This window comes from Heloderma suspectum, chromosome 6 (assembly GCF_057233095.1).
Source record: "Heloderma suspectum isolate Gila_16-S chromosome 6, 16-S_ref, whole genome shotgun sequence".
NCBI lineage: Eukaryota > Metazoa > Chordata > Lepidosauria > Squamata > Helodermatidae > Heloderma > Heloderma suspectum.
In genome coordinates, this window is record NC_139463.1 from 55,216,434 (window position 1) to 55,241,684 (window position 25,251).

At 46.3% G+C, this 25,251-nt stretch overlaps 1 protein-coding gene across 2 annotated transcripts in view; it reads left to right on the forward strand.

The window, feature by feature from the left end:
• The first annotated feature begins 5,700 nt into the window (after positions 1-5,700).
• ACLY (ATP citrate lyase) overlaps positions 5,701-25,251 on the forward strand; it is a 77,437-nt gene continuing 57,886 nt past the window's right edge. For both annotated transcript variants that reach the window (XM_084804404.1, XM_084804405.1), the window contains exons 1-3: positions 5,701-5,825; positions 21,885-22,049; positions 24,718-24,840. In XM_084804404.1, the coding sequence (XP_084660530.1) occupies positions 5,703-5,825; positions 21,885-22,049; positions 24,718-24,840 (411 nt within the window). In that variant the 5' untranslated portion in view covers positions 5,701-5,702. The remainder of the gene's footprint in view (positions 5,826-21,884; positions 22,050-24,717; positions 24,841-25,251) is intronic.

Below are 25,251 nucleotides of genomic sequence, written 5' to 3' on the forward strand. Positions count from 1 at the left end.
TTGTTTGGTTTTAATTTTTGTGAACCGCCCAGAGAGCTTCGGCTATTGGGCGGTATAGAAATGAAATGAATAAATAAATAAGAAATAGCTCAACTTTATTTTGCACTAATTAAACCCCATCTGGAGCACTGTGTCAGGTTCTGAGCATCACACTCTAAGAAGGATGTAGACAAATTGGAACAAGAGGAGGGCAACAAAGATGGCCAGAGGTCCTATGAAGAATGTTTGAAGGAGAAGACACAGTGGGACGTGAGCACTCTTCAAATACCCGAAGGGCTGTCACATAGAGGGCAACATCTTATTCTCCATTGGCGAAGAGCAGGAGAAACTTGATGGTAAGAGCAGTTTGACAATGGAACCAAGGAGGGATGGTGGGCTCTGCATTGTTGGAGATGCTCAAGCAGAGGCTGGACAGCTATTTGTTGGGCGTGCCCTAGCTTTGGATCCCTGTGTCGATCAGGGGATTGGAGGCAATGGCCTCCAACTCTGTGATTTTAGTGCTGCCTTTGCAATTCTGCCTAGGAAGGTGTGGACAGGGCAAGATGTGGCAAATTGAAAGCATGGAAGAGGTGGGTGAGTAGGTGGTAATTGCATGCCGATGTGTTGCAAGATCACATCCGGGCAATACAGTGTCTTCCCAGGTGTCTGTCTATGTCTCCAAGGAGTGGAGAACCTGCATCCATTTAGACTGAACTTTTGCAAATCTGACTGAAATTTGTAACAATCTGAATGGATATTTAACCTTTGTTTCTGACCCCAAGCTTTTATCTCCCCATCTCTTCCAGTGTATTTTTGTAAGTAGTATTAACTTATCATATCATAGGAGATATGAAGGCCCCAGGTTCAATCCCTGGAACCTCCTCGTAGAGCTAGGAGATCTTGCCTGAAACCCTGGACAGCCGCTGCCAGTCAGTGTCAACAATACTGGACTAGAGGGACCAATGCCCTGACTCGGTATAAGGCAGCTTCCGGTATTCCTAAGTTGTGTGTGTGTGTGTGTGTTTGCATAGCTGATGTAATGATTTGGACAGCGAGATCATCAATGAAAGGGGTGGTAAGGCAATATCGCTTCTCCTGCCAAAAAACACCCTCCCTCCCCTCCCCCAGTGTTGTCCAATCCTCCTTTGGCCTCTTTTGGGAGGTCACTAGCATCGTGGACATGCGCTCTTCAGGCATCCAACACGTGTGTCTGCACGCCCTTCCAGATCTTGCCCAAAGTATGAGCAACAGTTTGCACTGAGTCAAGCTGCCATCAGGCCACCCTGTTGTGATTTCACTTTAGAGCAGCTTGGTAATACCAACGCCCTACTTCTGTTACACTCCCTTTCCCCAGGGCCTAGCTGGAGAGACTTAGTCTCCCATATTCTTTCTCTCCCTCCCACTTCTTTCTCTTTTGCAATCTCTCTCTCTCAATCTCTTGCTTAATATTGCCAGATCCAAGTTCCAAAAAAGAAGAGGCAGTCTGATAAAGGTGTAGTTAACCAGACAGTGCTGAGCTGAAATGGGGGCGTGCATTTTGTTAATGTTTTGTCCCTCCCCCCATGAAACACATCCCCCATTTTCAACCATTTTGGGGGTGCAAAGGTGTTTAGAAAGGGGTGGGTGTCAAAGGTAATGTGTCCTTGTTGTCAAAGCAATTAGGCCATCACTCCCTTGCCCCAATTCACTTGTTCCTGACTAGCTGCAGGAGAAAGTGAGTGGGATTTGTATGAAAGTATGGATTTGTATGAAAGTGAAGCAATGTATCAACTTCCACATGTGGATATACATCCCTACCTGCATTCTGTGTGGCAATAAGTTATGCGTTATGTTCCATCACAGGTAAATCGAGGCAACAGTGCGCTATACTGATGGTTAACAAAACTGCTAGTGCAGCACCACAAGACGGAGCATATTGGCGGGGTTGCCTTGGCAATGGGTGCATGTCTGCCCCCGCCCCCTTCAGAGTGATAGCAAATGTCAGTCAGATAGCCAAATCTGATTTGCTAGGTGGGATTGTGAAATCACTGTATGATACCTGATCACCTAGGATTACAGGGTGAAGAAGTACTTTCGAGGTTGTTTTCTTAAAGACAAAACCAAAATCTGCCAAAGCAGCAGCATATCAGGGGATCAACGACTGCAAAGAGGTGCCGGGGGAAAAATGTGCAAATGACTGGAAGGTGGGGGTCTTTTCTGATGCTGTTTTTTTACAAACCCTTTCCCCCTATGAAACAGCAAATTATACATCACAGACTTTAGTGCAGCACTACATGCCTGACCTGTGTGTCAGTTTCATATCATGCTCAGAGGTGTGTGTGTTCCATTTAAAATGTATACATTCTTTACAATCTTTCTGGGTTTGGCTGCAGGCTGAGGGGCGGTGTGTGTGGGGGGTACTTATTCTATCCCATTCAGAAGACTTGAGGAAGATCCAGCTATTGAGACAATTCAGCCAGTTAATCTCCTTCCCAAAAGATGAACCTGTCAACGTCACTACCTACTGCTATGGTTAAGGACGTTGCAACAGCCCTCCTGCCTCCATTACCCTCTCCTGTCCAAATTTCCAGTTTTACAATAATAAGTTATTTCACAATACCTTTTGAGTCTTACAATTGCCCAGTAAGATAATCAGAAGTGTTATCTTCCTATTGTAAATGAGGGAGGTGGAGGTATTTGCTCAGGATATGAGAATAGCGGCTTGCCTAAGCTCACCAGATGACTGAGATAACATTTGAATGGGAGATTTCACAATTTCCCAATATGGGGAGAATGAGGGGTTATGGCCCTAGCCACTTTCCTCTCAGCCACAGGACCCCCAATGAGGATAATAATGCTGACCTACTTTACAGGGTTTTCTAAGGATTACAAAATTATGTATGTGAAATGTTTTGAACAACTTAAAGCACTGTATATGCTTGTTGTTGTTATTAATACCTACTATATGAAAAAAAATTCAGGCTCTGCCCCACAGAGTGTATAATTACTGCCAGATGAGTAGTCAGGTAGCTGATACCCCACTAATAACATGAACTAGGAGGAATTATACAAACTGCTAAGGAAGAAATGGTTAACATTTTATGATTCTCTATGGAGACAGCTGGAGAGGGCAGCCCCAATACATTTGCTGCCTGAGGTCAAGTCAAAATGCATAAACACCAAGGCTAGCCAAGGTATTTTGGCACCTGAGACAGAAAATCTCAACAGGTGAGAATGGTGTTAATCCACCCTGGAAGTGAAACAAAAGAACAATAATGATAATGATAATAACTTAAATAACTATTTGCTGCCCTTTAATGACGACCCAAATCAGCTGCCTGCAGGGCTGGGCAACTTGTAGTTCAGCAACGTCTAGAGGGCCACGACTTGTGCCCCCCACCCCCAATGGCAGGGCCATCTCCAGAACCTGAGCTGCTACTAAAAAGAGGGCTTCTAATCACTTTTGGTATTTGGTTTCTGATGGCTACAAAGAAGCAAAATTCAACATTAAGGCTAATGTTCCCAAGAAATCTAGGGAGGCTAATTTTTATAATTTATACAATGATGATTCTAAACAATGTCAAGTAATGCCTCATTTGACATTTCTTATAATGTCAGGCAGCTGACATAAATTTCAGAAAAGGTTATATTATTGATAAAACAACTCATACATAATAAAGCCCTAAAGGAAGACTTTATTCTAACTGAAGTCTATAGAGAAAATTTAGACAGGTGGGCACTAATACCAGCTAGATGATTTACATGGATGAACACTATGGTCTTTCCCCCACAAAACTGGAACATTAGAATTAGCGAGGGCCAGGCAAATGTCAGGAGGACTTGGTTCAGGGGCCTTCTATTGCTGACCCCCAAACTAGAAGAGGGGTGTTTTCCCTCTGCCCTGGATTATACCTCATAATCTTTAATATGTAGAACTTGGTTGCAGTTGGTGGTGGATGAAAGGCATTTTGCACATGCTCACTGTACAAAAAGGGTAATAGACAATTACCAAATACTTACAGGCCAATTAAGGTGCAATCCTATGCATGTTTAGACAGAACAAAGTCCTACAGCTCCCAGCATCCCTCCAGCCAGCTATAATGGCTGGTGCATGCTGGGGATTGCAGGACCCTTTTCTGTCTAAACGTGCATAGGATTGCACCTAGTGGACTTGGTATAGCCTCTGAGATTTGTTTCCAATAACTGCTTTCCAAATTGGAAGTTTTACATGAAAACTATGTTTGGCCATGCTGCAGTTGATGACTGTTTTATCCATTGGCGAGTAAGTACAATCCGGAGAGTAAGGTTGTCACAAAGAGGAAGGCCAGGATCTCTTCTCCATCATCTCAGAGTGCAGGACACAGAATAATGGGCTCAAGTTACAGGAAGCCAGATTCCGGCTGAACATCAGGAAAAACGTCCTGTTAGAGCAATACGACAATGGAACCAATCCCCTAGGGAGGTGGTGGGCTCTCCCACACTGGAGGCATTCAAGATGAGGCTGGACAGCCATCTGTCAGGAATGCTCTGACCTGGATTCCTGCATTGAGCAGGGGGTTGGACTTGACGGTCTTATAGGCCCCTTCCAACCCTACTACTCTATGAGTCTATGAAATACAATCTGGTGATTCTCTACATATTAAATACATAATAACCAGAAATTATATTGCAACTGTAAAGTTACAGCCTAAATTATAAATTGAGGGAGGGCAGTGACATTTGTAGGAGCGTTGGGATGTTCAGAGGCATTTTTTAAACTTCAGTAAGTAAGTGAGACTATGTTAGAGCAATTTGACAATGGAACCGATTACCTAGGGAGGTGGTGGGCTCTCCCACGCTTGGAGGCATTCAAGATGAGGCTGGACAGCCACTTGTCAGGGATGCTCTGACCTGGATTCCTGCACTGAGCAGGGGTTGGCCCTGATGGCCTTGTAGGCCCCTTCCAACCCTACTATTCTATGATTCTATGACTCCTTTTTAAAAGATTATTGTTGTTCAGTCGTTAAGTTGTGTCCGACTCTTCGTGACCCCGTGGACCATAGCACGCCAGGCCTTCCTGTCCTCCGCTCTCCCAGTGTGTGCTCGAGTTCATCTTCATTGCATCGGTGATGCTATCCAGCCATCTCATCCTCTGCCATCCCCTTCTCCCATTGCCTTCAATCTTTCCCAGCATCAGGGTCTTTTCCAGGGAGTTTTTAAAATATAACTATATTGTAATTTCCATTTATCGAACACTTGACCGTTATGCTGTAAAGAAACAAAACACAAAATAAAGTAATCTGATTCAATGTTCACTTGGCCATGGAAGCTCACTGGGTGACTTTGGGCCAGTCACTGACTCTCAGCCCAGCCTACCTTGCAGGGTTGTTGTTGTTAGGCTAAAATGGAGAGAGGAGGAGGACGATGTAAGCCACCTTGGGTTCCTTGCAAGAGGAGAAAAAGGTGGGATATAAATGTAATAAATAAAAAATGTGATAATAATAAATAACATTCAATGAACTTGAAATGGGCCTCTTTCCAGTTCTTCTGGCGCCACATCCGCCCCCCCCCCCCGTGGTAAATGAAAGTGGGACTTGGCGGGCGAGGAAAACTACGACTCCCACGGGCTCCTGCGACGCTCGCCCGCCCCGCCCGCCGCGTTCGGGCCACGGCGGCGAGCCAATGGGCGCCGCCCGGCGTCGCTCGGGCAAGCAGCACGTGGGGAAAGGGCAGCCCTATGGCAGGGCCGGAGTCCCGCTGGCCATATGAGCCGAGGAGGAGGAGCGGGACGGAGCCGGCGCCAGAAGACGGGGAGCGAAGGCTTGGGCGGAAGCCGCCGCCGCCGCGAGGAGAGGCCCGGAGGAGCCGCGCGGGCGCTTCGCCGCAGGGTAAGCAGGGAGCGGGCAGCTGCTTCCGCTCGCGCGGCCGTGTCGGTCCTCGGGTCGACCGCGCCACCCACGCGGCCGCGGCGGAGAAGCTGCCGCGCCGCTCTTGCCGCCGCGGAAGACGCGCGCTCGCAGCCGCCGCGCGGGAAGAGCGGGAGCGCTGCCCTCGCCCCGCCTCTCCGGGGCACCACGGGGAAGCCCGCTGCCCGCCCCGGCCTTCGATCCCGGGCTGGCGCGGGAGGCCGCTGTTCCCTTCCTCGAGCCGCATACAGCGCGACGCGTGTCGACGGCGCTTGGCGGACGGCGAAGCCCTGTTGGTGGCATGTGCCCGGCCCCGAAAGCGCGCCCGTATTTCGAGGCCCTGCGTGCCGCCGTTCCGAGGAGCCCTCCCCGCCCTCCCCAAGCCGCACGGGCCGCAGCCTGCGTGATTTGAGCAAGATGTTGCCGAGAACGGCGGCGGCCTCTCGCTTGCCCGGGCCGCTCGGCGGGACGTTAAAACGAGGGAGCGGCGAGGTGGGGGGAGAAGCGGGCGGGGGCCCGGCTGCAGTCGCTGAACTCCCCCCCTTTGCGTACGCTGAGGGAGGAAAGCGCCGCTTCAGCGTGCCCGGGGGGAGCACCGAGCAGATGAGGAGAGATCCCCCCCTCTCGAGAAGGCCAGACCTTGGGAGCCCTCCAGAGAAACTGACAACATAGGTTCAGGACAGACAGAAGAAAGCCTTCACGTGCCATCTTTAAACTTGGGGAGCTTCCATCTACGAGGTTGCAAGCTTTAGGCGGCTTTTAAAGAGGCTTAGCAAATTCTTGGAGATGGACTTATCACTCACTGGCTATTAACCAACATAGAGTCCAAGTTCTGAGGCAGAATATCTCTCAATATCAGATGCTCAGGATAGGCAACCTGGGAGGGCTCACTGTGCCCTTATTGTCTCTGCCCGCCTGCCCGCATCAGGCTGGCCACTGTGGGAGAAAGGAGATCTTTTCATCTTATACAGAAAGGCGGTTCTTAAAGAGGAAAGCAGGTGCTGAATTTTAGCATAGCATTCAAAATCTGCCAGGGAAATGAGCCTGATATGAGAGAGTGAATTAGTTCTTAGCCCAGCTTTCCTACTTGTTTGCTTTTGCTGTTGACTTTATCTGTCCCTGGGCAGGCCATGTGGCATTTGGGTGTTCCCTGCAGGAAGGGTGGGCAGACTTAAGGCTTGTGCAATGGCTTTGTTTTTTACTAGATGCCTGAAGCCTACAAAGGGGATCCTGGTGCAAAATAGTGGCAGGTGGACATATGCTAAGAATTAAGAAACAGGATGGCTCTGAACAAAAGCGCAGCTCAGGAATTCTTGACCAGGACCAAGCCCACAAGTCTTTTCATGCTCAAATCCACTGCTGTTTTCTTTTTCAGCGACCTAACTTAAGGGAGGAAGGCATTTTAGTTGTTGCTGTTGTTAACAGGGCTGGCCAAAGACATGTTGCTGCCTGAAGCGGAGCAGCAAACGATGCCCCCCACCCCAAGTCAAGGTGCATAGTACCCAAGGCCAGCCGAGACATTTTGGCATCTGAGACAAAAAGAAAATCCCACAAGCACCTCTCCCCATTCCTTGGCAGTAACAATGCAATAATAATAAATCAAAGAACAAACAGTTTCCTGCCCAAATCATGATACCCAAATCAGCTGCCTGAGACGGCCATCTCATTCTGCATAATGGTAGGGCCAGCCATGGGGTGTCAAAAATCCTTGGTGATATTCTGCAAATCACCCAAAGGTCTGCTAGATCCTGATGTACCTTCTGCCCATTCCAGCAGCATCTACAACACCGTTGGAGCAGCTTAGTGTTGAAAATGAGCATCAACATGAGCATAAGACATAGGACCCCTTAATGTAAAACATGGACTTCCCCACTCACTCAGTGAACCCATATTTTTGCTTGGAAAGTGGAGTTCCCTTATATGAAGTCAGAACAATGGCTCAGCATTATTTCTCCTTGCTGGCAGTGGCTGTCCAAGATCTCAGGTCAAGAAGCCTTTCCCAGCCCTGCAGTGGATGATCATTTTACTTGGAGATTTGGGGGACTGAAGTTGGGACCTCCTACATGCAAAGCATGCACTCTTCTTCCGGGTAGTGGCCCTGTTCCAGAGAACCCTACAGATTTTTCTTGCTCCCTGAAACAAGAAAAAAGAACTATATATTTGTACAGTAAAAGTTGTTCTATATCTGGTAATAGATATGTAGAAAACAGCAAAGTTATTTCAGAAATCTCCGAAAGTTGGAAGGTCCCAACTTCATTAGACCCCTACCTTGTTTGGAGGAGTTGACAACTAAACTGTTCAAAGAGAAGGTCATCGATAAGGCGACGTTCTAGAACCTCTGTGATTAATGTCTTGCCTCTGAATTAGAGCTTGAAACAATGCCACTGTGTCCTGTTCAGCGGTATGTGTGTGCTAAAGATACAGATATCTAAACAGAATGTAAATCTGTATCAGTTCTCAGACTGTAACGCAGCCCTTTGGTCACTCTGCCATTATATATTGATATGTAAACCTGGAAAATTGAAAGGAAAGAAAGCTGACAACTCCGACAGTCATATTGGGCTTCTTGGAAGATTGGCTCTAATTACTGGGTGATCTTCTTGATCTTCATTAGTAACTCCTATCCCTTAATCCATATTACTGACCTTTATTAGGCCAAACAAGAAATGCAGAAGCTTTCGAGATCTCCAGATCTCTTCTCAAGATCTCAAAAGTTTGCAGTTTTGTGATTTTTTGGTTGGCTTAATAAAGGTATTGTGCTAATAGGAGTTTTGGAATTTTTCTTGCAGTCACCATGGCTGCTTTTTTGTTTATTTTTCCATTTCTATTAAGAAAACAGTCACTATTCCAGTACAGTAAGAGGGTTCGAGTATTTATTGAATGATATTGGAGTTCTTGATGAATTTTCTGGAGTGTATAAGCAAGTTTTGTGGCTGTAGAAAAAGAGAGGCTTTTAATCTTTCCCTTTGTTTAATCTCCCTCTATATCTAGCAGCCCTGGAAGGAACCATGAGGTCATCAAGTCCCACATCAGACCCTTCACTGTACCCCCCAACAAATTACTTCCCAGTCTTTCTTTTAAGTGTGTGGTTTGGGCCTTGTTTTAGACTGTGAGTTGGCAGCTTTTTTTAGATGGCCTGGTGTGTTTAAATACTCTAGTTCTTGTCCTGCATTGAGCAGGGGGTTGGACTCGATGGCCTTGTAGGCCCCTTCCAGCCCTACTATTCGATGATTCAATGATTCTAGTTCTTCGACCACAGATGTTGTACTATTTTGTTGTTAAAAGCTCACAGTGTGATGCTAATGGCTTCTTCCCTTCCCCACTTTTTTTAAAAGTCCAAAGTGTGCTCTAAAACCCTGCTTTCTTTAACTGATGTTGGTTGGTTGGTTGCAGCCATAGCCTAAAAATCCAAAATGCCGCAGAACCCCTGCTTCTCTCTCCCAACTTGAGTTATAGCAGGCCAGATTGTAGCTCATCATTTCATGGTCTTGATGCAAATATGAAGAATGTAACTGTGCAAATTCTACAGTTGAGTGAGAGCTTTATCATTTTGTCTTTGTTTAAGTAAACATGCAGAGCGCAGGCCAGTTCTGTTAAAATCATAGTTTGTTGTTGCTTCCTCCACCCCCTCCCCATCCAGCTTCAACCAAAGGTTGATTGCAACCATAGATATGAGGCATGTCTTGCATTATGAAAGCAGAGGGCTGTACAGCCATGTCTACAATTTGCCTGCCTTTTAAAGGTAACTGGATGCTTCTGCAGGTTGGTGCAATAATTGTGATATACATATAATGCTTTTCTAGGCCTCCAGTCAGTGCATTTCCCCCATTGTCAAGAGGAAAAATTAATGTCAAGGGAGCAGGCAGCAGAGGACAGGAAGAAATTCAACAATTATTTTTTTGCATGTTTTGTTAGGAGCCAGAGTAGATAGTTCCTTGGTGGTATGGTATTGAAAGCATGCACTGTGTGTCTGCACATATCATATCTCTAATACCATATCCATGAAAACAGAATGTAGCATTCTTTATTCCAGGCTCGATGCTTTCTTTGACCCCCGGCAAGATTGCACACTTCCCCCTTGCCTTACTCTCACGATCTGTGTGATATAACTCTTCATCTGGCAATAATGGGGACTGATCTAGAACAGTGGTTTTCAATCTCTGTTCCCAGGAGCTTAGCCATTCCTCGCAGTGCAGGTCTATACACACAAACCCATTGATTTCAATGGGACTTACTCTCGGGTAAGTGTGTATAGCAGGGGTGTTGAACCTTAGGTCCATGGGCCACCTCAGGTCCCAGTCCAGCCCTCCAGGGTTTCCCAGATTGCCACACACCCCTTCCCTCCCCCCATTTGTAGTGTTTATCTATACTGCAAATTAAATCTGCCCACCACAAACTCCCCATGCAGTGGAAGACTGCACCCACTTGAGCAGACATCCCACCCACTTTTCCAAAGAATATCTTCAAAAGCACTGCTTACGCCAGTCTTGCAAATGTCTGCAACACATTTTACTAGTCTGCCTGCCTAAATCTCCCTATTCTAGTCCTATTTTGCCTACAAGACAGAGGCCCGACTTCGTCAACACTTCCCTACCTGCTGTCTTGGAGTCAATTCTTCACAAGTTACAGCAAATGGCTGTTTACAGGCCTGGCTTATACCTGCTTATTGTTTTTACTGTAGTGCCTGAAAGGCTCACCTTGTTCACTAGAGGAAAAGTTACAACCCATGATTTAACATCTAGGGAAAGGATTGATTCAGCATCTGTATTGGGTAATATTTAATATACCAACCTTTTTGCAAGCCAGAGTCCTGGTCCCAGTATTTGTAGAGGGGGGAGAATGTGACGGAGGGAGCTCAGCTGCTGACGTAGCCTGGCTTTGGCTGTGCTGGCCTCTTGTTTGCACAAGGCTACCTGTCAGCTGTTGCGCTTCTGTGTGGTTTCAAAACCCCGTTGTGAATGGCAACTGTTCTGCCTGAGATCAGGCAAGCGAAACAAGGATGTGTAGCTTATTCTTCCTGTTCATTTGACAGCTTCTTGAGGAAGGCTTTGAATATTAATAGAGTGTGTGGCATTTTCTGCATGTGCTTTGAAATTTTTAAACATCCTTTTTCATGAACAGCAATGGGAATTTGCCCAGGAAGGTTGATGCATATTAATTTACTACAGCAAAGGACAATGGCGGTTCCCCAGGTCCATTTCCCATTTAAGCTATAAAGGTGCATAGATATCATCATATAGATCCAAAATGTCTGTCATTCCCGAACCAACTTCCAATTATCTAAGCAGACCATCGTTCTTCTGTGTGACTTAGTTCACCGAAATGTTTCACTAATCGTGCTTGCATTTTCTTTATTCAGTGGGAACCCTTACAAGATGTTGTGTTTACCTTTAAAACCAAAAAAACAAACCTTCATCCTTTTGGATGAGCATTAATGAGGCGGTTGCCCTGGAGTGATGGTGCATATTAGAATACTTGGTTTACTCGGCCGAGCAGAAACTGAAATAGCCATTTTGCTTGAAGACTTTTATAAAAACACCTCATACACATTTTTAAAGATGCTATGCCAGTAAATGCACAAGAACAGATAGTTAGAAGAGGATGGAAAATGAAAATCTCAAAAGCCAGAGGAGTAGGATTTCCAGTGGTGTAAGGAGCTACCGACAGCTTCGTGCGGTGGGGGGGGGGATTAATATTGGGGTAATGGTGTAGAGGGAAAGGGTGAACCACCCCCTTTCCCAGTGCCATTGCTCCAGTCAGCATTGGAACCGCACTTGTGGATCTTCCTTCAAATGTCTGTTTTGGCTCCAAAGGTGCAGCTTCAGCAGTCCTGCACTACTTGTGATCCACCAAGCTGAACGTTGCGTACTACCATATATTGTGGCCTGCGGCTGGGGCTTGACGACCCACTATTTCTGCTGTTCAAGGCAAACAACTAAATCAGGAATTTGTTCAGGCCCTGACAGCCACCAGCCGTGGTTAGTGCTCTGTGCTTGTGGGGGTCAGTCACGCAGGCCTGGGCTTCAGTGTCTTATGTAGCTCCTTGTCCTTCCCCGTGACTAGCAGAAGCATAATCAATTATGCAAAATAAGCAAATGGATGCAAATAATACAGGTTATAGAATCTGGCTTTTCTTGGTACCTAGAGCTTACAACCCAAACTTGTGTTTCCAAACATGCATCTCTAAATTATAGTCTGCTTGCATGTTTGCTTTATTTTTTCATTTTCTCAGCGTTTATTTTTCCATGGTGCAGTGGAGGCAGAGTGGCAGGTTTAATTTGCATTCTGTCAGTTCAGAGATTATACCAAATAGTTGGCAAACTGATTTCAAGCTGTGGTTTCTGATGCTGGTTTGCCACCTGATGGCAAATAATGGTTTGTCAATTCAGAAACGACACTGGCCGTAATTAAGCTTTCTTAACCATGTCTAAATTGAAAAAATGATTCATGTTGGCATTTTACTAGGGCTGTGAACAACTTTGTGTGTGTGAGATATATATATGTGTGTGTGTGTACATTGATTATATATGTATATTGTGAACATATGTACACTGTGCATAATATGCTTCTATTCTGCTCTTCTAGCAGTCTTCTATCCAAGGCTCTGATCACTATTATTTTACTACTTTAGTAACCCACCTTTTTGCCAAAAATGGAACTCAAGGCAGCACCAAATCTACTTAAAAAAAGAAAATATATAAGTGCTTTTAGAGAGCAGTTCTATGACCCCCAGATAGCAGCTGGGCGGCACAGGATAGTTTGGTTTCCTGACTCCAAGGTCAGGGCCAGGAAACCAGGCTCCCCTCCCCTGCATAGCTGGTGTAGAGAGAACCGCGCTGGCTACCTTGCCATGCTCGGGAAATGGAGCATGGAGGCGGGGGAAAAGGGGGCATTCCTGGGGGCAGGTGGGGAGGAGACCGGGGTGGCTATGGTACGAGGTGTCCTGTGTGTGCCCCAGCCTCCTTCCCTCCCCCTCCAAGGCCTCCGCAGTCCTCCCACCCTGCATTGGAGAGGTGACAGCCTCCACGTTCGAAGGCTGCTGGCAATCCACATAGGGTTGCGCCCTTGAAGTCTGAAGATAGCCGGCATCGTCTTGGGAGAGGCGTTCCCTCCTGTTTGAGAGAGAAGGGGGCTTTCGTGTTCTAAGTTGGCATCAGCTATGAGTTGTGCATGTGTAATTTAAAAACAAAATGTGCTCTCTTCAAAATTACTATTTTTTACTTCTATGAAAACATATGCAGGTCTTAACTAATTTTATCTATGTATACAATCAGTTGTTCACAGTTGCAATCCTAAGTACATGTATTGAGACATGAGTCTCACTGGCCTCAGTGGGGCTTACCCCTGAGGAAATATGTTTGGGATTGCAGAGGAATATTTCTTGAATTGGTTGGCAGCCCTATATTTTACCTTTTAAGTTTGCTGCCTTTGCTGGCAAGATGAGAGTTGCTGTCCCAAACTAGTATTTTTTTACAAGAGCCTCCTCCTGGTCAGTCTCTGGTTAGGATACCTTGGCCCTTTAACTCATGAGAGGTTTCAGCTGTAACATGTGCCGTCCCCATGCAATGCAAAGAAGTTATTCATGGCACTGTAGGAATAGAGGGAGCAATAGCCAGTGCTTAGATTTTTTTGGTACAAACTACTTGACAAGCTCTCTGGCTTCTTGGAACTGTTTAGATCCTCTTTCTCTTGACACGCTCCCCCTGGCACTTGGGTCGAATTTGGAGCACAGCTTGACAACAGCATCTGGAAGATTGATGTTGCCTCCATTCACAGAAGACCTTTAAAAAACAGGTTTCGTGCCGTTCTGGGAAAAATGAGCACCTTGCACGTTTTCATGGTAGCTCTTGAAACAGAGACTTATGTCCCTTCCGCCCTGTCAGAATCAAATGTTTGGGGGCTCCTCCATGATTTGACTGCAGTCCATTCTAACCAATGGCTCAGCGACATTCACGCACATTGCGTTAACTCCCAATCAAATATGGGCATTAATGCCATCTTTCATCTTATGAAAATGCCTCTGTCCAGCCTAACTACCAGCTCTTGCTGTTTTGAAAGTTTTTTCTTTTAGTCATACCATTGGTCCACCTAGTCCAGGGATGGACTTTGGTGTCTTTTTTTTAACTAAACCCTGAGGTCTACCAACTGGAGCCAGGTGCAAAAGAGTGGCCAAGGGGTTGGGGAGGGGGCAGGGAGCACAGTCTTGGAATCACGGTGCAAGGGTGCCTCTGAGCACTGGCCGCGCCTCGGCATTTGTTCTTAGTACCAGAAACACACAAACAGCCACTCCTGCTTCCCCTGCCCCATAAGCTTTCTCCCACTTCAGCCTAATTTAGAAGCCCCTTTGCCGCCACTGCTGTTAAATAATTGGGAGTCCAAAACCCTTGGTGATCTGCTGCAACTCACGCGGAGATCTTCCGGTAGGTCTTGACCTACTGCCCATGCTGATCTAGCGTTGCTTGTTCTGATTGGCAGTGGCTCTTGGTCCCAGCCCTGTTCCCGAAGACGGAGGTGCAGGCAACTGGACCCGGGACCGTTTTGCGTGCAAAGCTCACATGTGCTGCTCTGAGCTACGGACCCTCCCTGTGCAGCGACTCATTGGCTAGAAGGGATGGGAAGCTTGCTCAGCCAAGCAGTCTGGGTTTATTTTGCAGCTGCCCACGTAGAGACTGTCAAATGGGCACAGTGCCTGTCAGGATGTGAAACTGAGCAAGGTGTCCTGAAATATTATGCCATTGTTACTTGTAGCACCTTCACCTCTTCTCCCTAAGGTTGTACCTGATATGTCAGAGAGCTACATTTGCACCTTTGCAGGTATGGGAGAGGGTTCTTTATCTCTGGTTACTGGGAAGAGAAACTTTCATTTTTATCTGTATGCATTGAGTTGGTACAGTAGAACCTGCTGCCAGATTCAAATAACCATTGAAAAGTTAGCTAGACTGAGAAGGTTCCGTTTGCTGTTTTACTCTCTTTTGATTGTTTGGAAAGGAAGGCAGTGATATATAGGGTAGGGGCATTGAGACAAACCTGCCTTGCACTGGGTTGACCCAAATTTCAGTTGCTCCAGTCACAGCTCTTGAGGAGACTGTACTGATGTATTAGGTCAATGATTCCCCAAACTGAAAGAACTGCAACAGCCCTGAGAGAAATTAACTAATTGAGGTTGGAATCCTACACATTTACCTCGAAGTAAGTCTCACTAAGCTGGGCAGAAGATTCTTCTGAGTAAATATGAATGGATTGCACTACATGTCTGAGCCCAAAGTACCTACCCACAGCTGGGGAGGCTGCCCAACGTGTCTCTGCATGGCTCACTGCTCTGAGCTTTCATTCAGCCTCTACTGTCGTTGGGCACTTCTGCCACATCTGTACATCAGGGGTGAATAAAGCATTAAATCACTCCCAATACAGCAGAGCAACAGTGTTGCCTTTCCTCAGAGGAGGCACAGCCAAAACAGGGACTCATGCAGAAAGTGACCTTCTCTGAGGTAGTGCTTTATCTTGCGCGTTCTAAGAACAAGGCTTTTTCGGTGAGGAGTGCTGTCAGCTTTAATTCAGTGTACCCTGGTGTTGGATGTTTAGGAAACAGTCTATTAGACCAACTAATAAGTAAATGTTTTTGGAAAAAAGCAGAGTTTCCTTAAGTCTCACAAAAAGAAAAGGTAGCTCTGTTGACCATAAGTAAAATTCCAAAATTGGTGCAATACCTTTATTAGGCCAACCGAAATATCACGAAAACTGTGCAAGCTTTTGAGATCTCTAGATTTCTTAATCAGGAGCAATGTTATAAAAGGTGTGCGTGCGTGTGTGTGTGTGTGTGTGTAGGGAATAGGGAAGGGAAAAAATCTGACTTGATGGAGAAGTCGTAGTTTCTGCATGTTCAGAGTCCCAAGATGGGATGGAGGAGGAGGGGTCTTCAGACATTCAAATTAGGCTCACTAGGTCATGTGATGGTTACCAGGTTGGACCTGGAGTTGCCCCTAGGGCTGCTGGGAGCAAAATAAAGGGGGAAATGTTGATCCTCCATTTATGAAAATATAAAATCGGCTGTTCTCAGAGGTGTTTTCTATCCTGGGTGAAGCACACGGGCTTCTTTTTATAACATTTAGGGTGCAGTCCTATGGGATCTGTCCTGGGCTTCCGAACTCAGAGGCTTCTCGCTACCCAAGGCAGAGCAGGAGGCGCGTTGCGTCTCCCACTCTGCATTCTGGCTAGGCTGGCCTTTTTGCCCATCTAGCAGAGGCTTCGGGAGGGGGAGGCTGGGGATAGCTCGGATCCCCGTGTCCCCAGTCTCCTACCCGGCAGGCCACTGGCACGCCCCCTTCACCCTTCTATGAGCTTGCGTTCTCAGGCTCATAGAAGCAGCCTGTGCTGTTCTCTTCACACCAGCTGCGAAGCGGATGGGGGAAGGGGGCTTGGTTTCTTGGCTTCCAGGTTGGAGCACTGTCTCCGGCCTCAGATCCAGGAATCTGAAATATCCTATATCCTGCAGATGCTATCTGGGGGGCATAGGATTGCTCCCTCCATGTGCTATTGTTGCGCTGCTCAGCATAGAAAGGAGGCAGAGGCGTTGGGGACAGAGAAAGGCACAACTTTTATAGATATAGGGCAGCAGATTATATATTTTTTATTGATATAGGCCTTTTCCTCCCTCACTCTTGAGATCAGCAACTGAGGGTCTGCCAATGATGAACCAGATCAAAGTAATCTATGCAGTTAAAAAGGAGAGAGCACAACAGAAGTGATTTTTAAGACATTCTAAACTACATCTCTGTCTTTTGCTCTCAAATATACCTCTGCTAAGTTATTTCCACAGCATCCGGGCCGCCTTGCTCTAATAAATCTGACAAGCCAAGACACCCCTGAAGGCTTCTGTTATCCGTCCCTTCCTTAAATTCCCTTTCTTTCTCTCCCTAACCCAAGCAGGCCTAATATCTGATGATTGCTCCCAAAGCCTGAGGGAGATCCATCAAACACTTGTTTCTACAACATGCTCAGAGCCAATCTTATAATAAATGTGATACAGTTTTAACAAAAGGAACCCCACAACACCCATGTGTGCGCGCACGCACACACGCACACACACGGAGCAAATCCATCCTTCACCAAACATTTTGAGATAAAGGCTGGCCTTGTATTGTTATTCCCAAAGAAAATACCTAGAAAGCTTGAAAGCTTGCACATTTTTGTGGTCTTTTGCTAGGCACAATAAAGATACTGCAATAATATGGATTTTGGGATTTTTCCTACGGTCAACATGTCTGTGTCTGCTTTTTGTGATTGAGAGTTGAGCAGCGTCCTGTTTTCTTGTATTCTTATTTTTATGTCATTTCTCTATTTCTTCCCCTTTACAATTGTTGGGTGTCTTCGCTGAGCTGCTGAGGGAGATCAGAACCCTCCTGTTTGTGCTTTTGTTTGGTGCGTGTGCTGCCTGGAGGAAAGGTCATCCATCACTGGTTGCCTGCATAGGCCACTGACAGCCTTACGATGGAGTTTGTTGGCTTGGTCTGGACGTCTTGGTACCAGAACAAGATCTGCATGGAGAGGTGTGACCTCTTCATGTATCGTTCAGGAATGTGACTGTGCCAAGACAGCCCCACAAGGCGATTCCCAGCTTCTGATAGCTAAAGCGTAGTTCGCACGTACACCTTGAAACGCTTACTCTCATGGTGCGAGTGATTAAGAATGGCCTGCTTTGAGAGGGAGCCTACTCACTAGGCTCCACGTGAGTTGCTTTTTCGAGCATGCTGTGTGATTCGAGAAGAGACTCATGCAGACGTGGAACAGCCTCCCTCTGAGAGCAGGTCGTTCTCCAGTTACAGCGGCTGCGGAGATGTAGCAGGATGACCACCGCCCAGCAAAGGCTGATTGGGAAGGAGACAGGCGGAGTGCTGAAGCAGGCAGAGATACAGCAGGCAGCTCCTTCTGTGGAGGGGGCTTTGGGATTCCAGGAGCCTTGGGTTATTTAATTTCTCACAACACGACGTTCTCTCGTGGCACACAGTTTGGGAATTGCTTGTTTCTGAACCTTGCCTCGCGCTGCAAATCTAGGAAGAAGGACCTTACTGGAGAGTGTGTTGGACCTGGGTTCAATTCCCATCTCATCCATACATTTTTGGAAGGGCCTCCATATGTTCCTGCCTCTACCTGAAGAGGAGGTATCCTACACCTGAAATTCCCCAATGGGTGCATCTCCAACCACTTCACAGCCTTGGGTTTCCCCCACTTGTAAAATTGGAGTAATGACTCAGAAGGGCCCTTTTGGGAGCAAATGCTGATGTCTGCTTGTTTTAATGCTTATTATTATTATTATTTAAGGGCCGTGGTGGCTTAGTGGTTAAGATGCTGAACTGCAGACCGGAAGGTCGGCAGGACAGCAGTTCGAGACCCGAGTGCCGCGTGACGGAGTGAGCTCCCGTCTTCAGTCCCACCTCCTGCCAACCTAGCAGTTCGAAAGCAAGAAATTGCAAGTAGATAAATAGGTACCGCTTCAGCGGGAAAGGTATCAGTGTTCCGTGCACCTCGGTGTTCAGTCATGCCGGCCTCATGACCACGGAAGCGTCTTCGGACAGCACTGGCTCTTAAGCTTAGAAATGGAGATGAGCACCACACCCTAGAGTTGGACACGACTGGTTGGGGACACCTTTACCTTTTTTTTTTAATCATTATTATTATTAGCTAGCCAGTTTGGGTTACCTTTGATGAGATGGTGAACATCATCCTAAGTTTTAGATTTTTATGGCTGTTATTCCTGTGCTGCTGTTTGTATCGTATTTTATTCTTTTAAATATTTGCATTGTATTTTATATTTTTAACTGTTTGTATTGCATTTAAGTGTGTTACCTGGTTGTAATCCTCCTAGAGAAGGCTTGTTATTGGGTGGATTAAAAATATAATATAATAAATAATAAATAACATGCGATAAGAATTGCTAAAATAAATAATGGAGACATATGATACTTTGGTTTGTCTCACCCAGTACTGTCTATTTGACTATTTCAAAAGCTGTTCATTTTTTTTCTGCTTTTATTGACAGTTGAATCTGGAACATTCTCCAAATTATATGCCCTACCACCTTCCTACCAAACAGGAATCAAACAGTGGATTAGAGGGTTGTTTCAGCCTTAACTATAAAACCTCTGTGGTGCAATGGAGTGTCCATTTCATTCCATTGCTATGCAGCCTGAATTAGGGACTGAAATTACATTAAAAACCAGGGTTCTATAAATTATGGTGATGTTCAGTAGCCAAGCATTCGTTTCTGTTAGCCAGGTATGCAGTCCAGTCTGACCATAATAACACAACATTATTATATGCAGTTTTCAACACCAGTGTTGTCTGATGAATTTTTTTACCCCAGTCTTGTGTTTAGTGAATTGCCTGTTCAACCCTGGTGACCAGGAATTCCACACAGGCCAGGTGAGTGCCTGGAATTCCTTCCAGATGAGTGAAGGGCGGACAGGCTCTCTGTTTCGCCTTCAGCAGGACACCAAGCTTCCTTGCTGGCTATGGAGGAAGTGATTATTTTTTATTTTGTGACCCACACAGAGAGCTTTGTCTATTGGGTGATATAGGAATGTAATAAATAAAAGAAGCCCCTTCCTCCATGGCCAGTACAAAAACTAAACAGACTGGTGAAGGAGGGAGAGAGCACTCTGTTTCTCCTTTGCCAGACTGCTGCGTTTCTGGCTTGTAGGTTTTTTTTTAATTAGCTTGGTCTTTTTTACTCATAACAGGGGTCCCTCTTATGATTAAAAAGCAGGTGAGTAAACAACTTTGCAGGCTACTTGCTTTGGGGGGCTTAGTAAGAAGATTGTTTTAACCTAGGATTCATTCCGCAGATGGGTTTTTTCTCTATTCAAATTTTTAAAGACAATTTTCCCACCTTGAACAAAATATTTTCCCAACGTTCTTTGTAGCTGCAAGAGTTGGAGAGCAAGAGAGGATCAACATCCACCATCCATTCCCGAGGGGAGGGGGGTAGTCTGTTGTAGCAACACCCCCCCAAGAGTCTTGTGGCACCTTAAAGATGAACACATGTGTTATGGCATATGTTTTTGTGGACTGCACTCCACTTCATCAAATGCATGCAGTGTTGTGTGTTCTCTCTCTCTCTCTCTCTCTCTCACACACACACACACACACACACACGAGGTTTGTAAATAGTGAGGTCAGAGGGAAATGAAATGTGGAAAGTACAGACACTGATAATTACCTATTTACAATGGCCATTTACAAAACAGTTACTGGGGGATAACACAGACATCCTTGCACTGATGAACTGATTAACACCAGTGCAAGGATGTCTGTGTTAGCAGCCAGCGATTGTTTTGTAAATGGCCACTGTTAATGGGTAATTATCACTGTCTGTACTTTCCACATTTCATTTCCCTCTGACCTCATAGTTTACCATCACTCCCAATGTACACACACATGCACGTGCGCGTAACTCAACATAACACTTGTACTTTGGGGGGCTATTAGATTAAGAGCAAAATAAACTGATATTTAACTTCCAGTGATTTTTTCTTTTTGGTGTCTGTTTAATTCCTGATACAAAATGGGCTCATCAAAAGCTGAAATCCACCCCAGGGGGAAAAATTCATTTGGAATTTAAAATTCAGATAGTTGGATAAGGACATTAGAACCAGTCTTTTTCTATCTGAGAAGCCACAGTCAACTTCTACAACCCCCCCCCCCCCGCTGTATGACCTGGTTTGCACAACCTGTAAATTTAAACAGTGCATGAATTGATGTGGCTCCGTGGGTGTGAGTGGCCTCCCACCCACTCCCCACTTCCTCTTGAAATCAGCTTTCCGAAATAACTCAGGAACTGGATTGCTGTTGTGATGTGTGAACCTGGCACTCTGTATTGTTTAGATTTAAACAACCCAGATTTTTAACCCAACAACAAACCATGGGTTAAAACTTTGGGTTGTTTAACCCTAAACAACTTAGAGTGCCTGGTTTGTACGGCATGATGACAACAGGGCATTCCTAGGTTGTTTCATAAAACGGAAGCGGGCTAGGAGCCAGCATGCTCTTGCTCACAAACGGCTCATAGTTTGTTAACCATGGGTTGTTTGATTCTGCAAATCGGCCCTATGTTTCTACGTTACCTCAGCATGACAAGGAATTTAGAGTGCTGTATATCAAGGGCAGGATGACTTCACACATTTTACTAGAATCTCTCTGAGCTACCTTTGCTGGTCTTGTGGCTAAAATAAACTATTTCCCTACCTCTGGGCTACCAGCGTGTGTTAAATTTATAAAGCAAGAGTGCGTACTCAAGATCTTGTCACAGTTCAGACCAAACTAATCTGTGTAAAGCGATATTGAGGATACACATTGGATTAAATGCATAAGTGCCTTGCTGTGTCAGATCAAGCTCCAGCCCAGCAATTGCAAGGCTCTAAGTCATCCACCAGGAGATTCAGATGTCCCTCTCGCCCATCACTGATTAATACATAGGGGATTCAAAGGCATCCCCCCAGATCTGGACCTGTTTTAGCTTCAGAGATGGAATTACTTATGGTGATTTTTGATCACCGATCAATAGGTAGGAGATTCAGGGCAGACAACAGGAAGTCTTTTGCACAATGCATGGTTAACCTATGGAATTCACTGCCACCAAACGTGGTGATTACCCCTAGCTTAGATGGCTATAAAAGAGGTTGGACAAATTCATGGAGGATAGAACTATCCATGGCTGCTTGTCATGGGTTCCAGCCTCACCTTTTCCCTGATGGGCTAGTTTTCTCGGTGAAGGGTTTTTGTTTGTTTTTATGCATTCATGCATGCTATCCCGCACCTGCATTTTAAATGATACAGTTCACCAGAAACGGTGTATCACGTGGGTTTTCAGAATATGTCTATCCATTCAGGGAAAAAAGTTAACATTACTAATATTGGAGAACTAAGACTTTTTCACCAGTAGAAATATTTGGAGCAAGTAAGGCTGCATGAAAGTGTGAATCCTAAAAGTAGTGATTAGAAAACTTTATTACTGACTGCAGTATATGCTTTTTAAATTTGCATTAGGTTGCCATGTCTGCCAAAGCCATTTCTGAGCAGACAGGGAAGGAGTTCTTGTATAAATACATCTGCACATCCTCGGCCATCCAGAACCGCTTCAAATATGCCAGAGTAACACCTGACACTGACTGGGACCGTCTTATCCAAGAACATCCCTGGCTCTTGACTGAGGTGAGCAGAACAAGCTACAGCTCTCCACTGCAAAGCACCAGTAATGGAAGAAATACTCCAGGCCCAAAATGCTTCTAGGACATAGGGTGCTCTTGGCGCACCAGCTAATGCCACTGTTGTTGTGCTAGAGTAATTTATGCTAGCTCAGGAGAGGGCAGCGTCCAGCCTGTGGGCCAGATCTGGCCAGTGGAGGATTGGGCACCATCTGCGGGCCCTGCCCCCACCCTCCCCAGGCCTGCCCCTGGTCTCGGGAGAGGAATCCCCTTGTTATCTCCAATCCGAGAGAGAGAGGGGGAAGCCATTTGTTACCCCTGATCGGAGATAACAAGGGGTGCCCACACACTCAGCCAATCCCTTTCCACCGTGCTTGTGTATAATCAGGGTGGGAAGGAGCCGTTTGATATGGCTGACGCTTGCAGGAGCTGGCTTGGGATGTGAGCAGGGAGGAAGAGGCACTTGACGCAGGAAGGAGCTGGTTCCGCGAGTGCCAGTTGAGCTGCTTTCTGTGCAGAGAGAGGGAGGAAAAGTGGGCAGGGTGCCACTGATGATGTCATAGGAAGTGAGGGGCTTCAGGGTGGGCCCCCACCCTATTGTTATCTGGGCCCCTGGGCTTGGTCCAGGGGGCAATCCAACCCCTGGACCAAAAGAGGTCGCCCCTGTACCTAGCGCAACATAATTTACGTTCTCAATTGTGTAGGACGCTACTGTCCTAGCTGACAAAAGCAACCACAGTAAAACTAAAAGCTAGGCAAGCCACCACCTACATAGTGGCATTTTCATGGAATATCTGACCACGGTCAAATGACAAGTGGTTAGTTGACAGTATTGACCCCTCAACAGGCCAGGGTGCTGCATCATACCTTTTACTGACATAGAATCCTACATGAGAGGGTTCAGAGGAGGGCAACGAAGATGATCAGGAGACTGGAAACAAAGTCCTACGAAGAGAGACTGAAAGAACTGGGCATGTTTATCCTTGAGAAGAGAAGACTGAGGGGAGATAGGATAGCACTCCTCAAGTACTTGAAAGGTTGTCCCAGAGGGGAAGGACAGGATCTCTTCTTGATCATCCCAGAGTGCAGGACATGGAATAATGGGCTCAAGTTACAGGAAGCCAGATTCCGGCTGAACATCAGGAAAAACTTCCTGACTGTTAGAGCAATACGACAATGGAACCAATTACCTGGGTAGGTGGTGGGCTCTCCCACGCTGGACGCATTCAAGATGAAGCTGGACAGCCACCTGTCAGGGATGCTCTGACTTGGATTCCTGCATTGAGCAGGGGGTTGGACTCTATGGTCTTGTAGGTCCCTTCCAACCCTACTACTATTCTATGATCCTCTTGGGATAAAAAAGGGATGTCCAGGATGCCCCTTTGTGTGCACTGTTCTGGTTGGTGTCGCTTTTCCCTTGAGAGGTTTTGGGGTCCTGCTTGTCTCCCCGGCTCTTTAGCTGTGCAAATTAAATTGCAAGCCGGAGACATCCTGTCCCTGGTTCCTTTCTGTGGCGTGTTCTCCTGGCTGCCATCCAGTTTAATCACATTTAGCTGCTACAAAGTCCCATTTTTCTTGCTGAGGGAAAGCAGCTGTATTGGTAGCTAATTAAATACTCTGCACTTAACTACGTGAGTCAGTTGTTGGCATGTCTCAACGTGGAGAATATAGGACTCCGTGAGCCTTGCCAGAAGGCTGCAAGGGCTCTGGGTGCCCTTTGTATTTAACAGTAGGATCCTTCAAGCAGGAGCTGGAAAAATATTTTCAAATCCCAAAGTGGTGGCATGAATGTTTAGAGTTGCTCTTAGGTGGGCCTATTTGACTGTGGTGAGCAGAACTACCTGCAGGTGGCCAGACAGGGAAGCAGTGCAAAAGTTTCATTTGGGATTAGCAAGAAGGGCACGTGTGAGCTAATAACTACTGGGGACTTACTTGCAAAACTGATCTAAGGCTGCAGTAAATAAAATGAAAATTCTACACAGAGGCATGCATGTTATGTCAAGCAAACCTATATAAGTTAAATCAATTGAGCAGACTGAAATATATTTGGATCCCCCCGCCCCCAATTTATTCTACTTTCGCGAGTCAGGGCGATGTATACAGGGTACAGCACTTCTGGCCAATGGGGGAATTCCAATTCCTCCCCCGCCACTGGCTTCTAAGGCTGGAGGCAAACAAGCAATACTTTAAAACAAAAAGTTGGGGCCTGTGGGAATATACGGGGCATGCCGACTGCTTTGGCAAAAGGTGCGCCATGTTGACTAGGAGTCATGGGAGGTCTCTGACAGTTGTGCAATGGGAAGGGTTGCTCTCGATGGCTGGAATGCTCTCATCCAGCCCTTCTCTAGGCCCCATTGCCACAACCACATGGAGCGAGTGATGTCAACGTGGTTACGATGTCTCCTACAGGTAGGGCTTTCTGGCGTGATTTTGGAGGAGCAGCGGGGCTCAGACATGAGCCACCGTGCTTGCACAGATTGCTGCTGGGAAGTAGCACCTATGAACATAGCTGTGCCAGCTTCTACGTTACTTCTGCCGTGTGGCTGCAACCTCTTTGCGTGGAGAGCACTTGAATGCCTGAATCTTCTGAGAAACTGACAATTTGTTTACACCTTGTGTCTGTTCACCTCCAAGGCTAGTTTTCTACCTTTGGGATTTTCTTTGTATCATTCTAGCGTCTCGTAGTGAAGCCTGATCAGCTGATAAAACGACGTGGCAAACTTGGATTGGTGGGTGTGAATCTCGATTTGGATCATGTGAAGACCTGGCTGAAACCACGTCTTGGACAAGAAACCACAGTGAGCGTTGTCATTATTTCTCGATCTAACCTGTCTGTTGTGAGGCTAAAATGCCTGTCTGAGCCCTTCTAGAGGAAAGAGAAGATATAAATGAAGTAAAGAAAAATAAACATGATAGATTTATGACCCTAAAGTCTTGGCGAGAGCACACGTTTCATAACGCATGGCAGTGGATATCTCCTGTTTTAGACTAGACATCCTCAGCGCAGCACCCATGGGCGCCGCAGCACCCGCAGAGCCATGCCCTGATGAAGCTCTCGTTGCTCGCCTGGACATCCTCAACCCAAAGAGGCAGTGGTGCGTCTGTCGGCGGTGCACGAGGAGGGTCCTAAAGTGGCCACCTCCTCAGGATGATGGGAGCCAAATGACTCTCGTACAGAAGCGCTGGTGCCAGCACTTAGGGAAGGAATG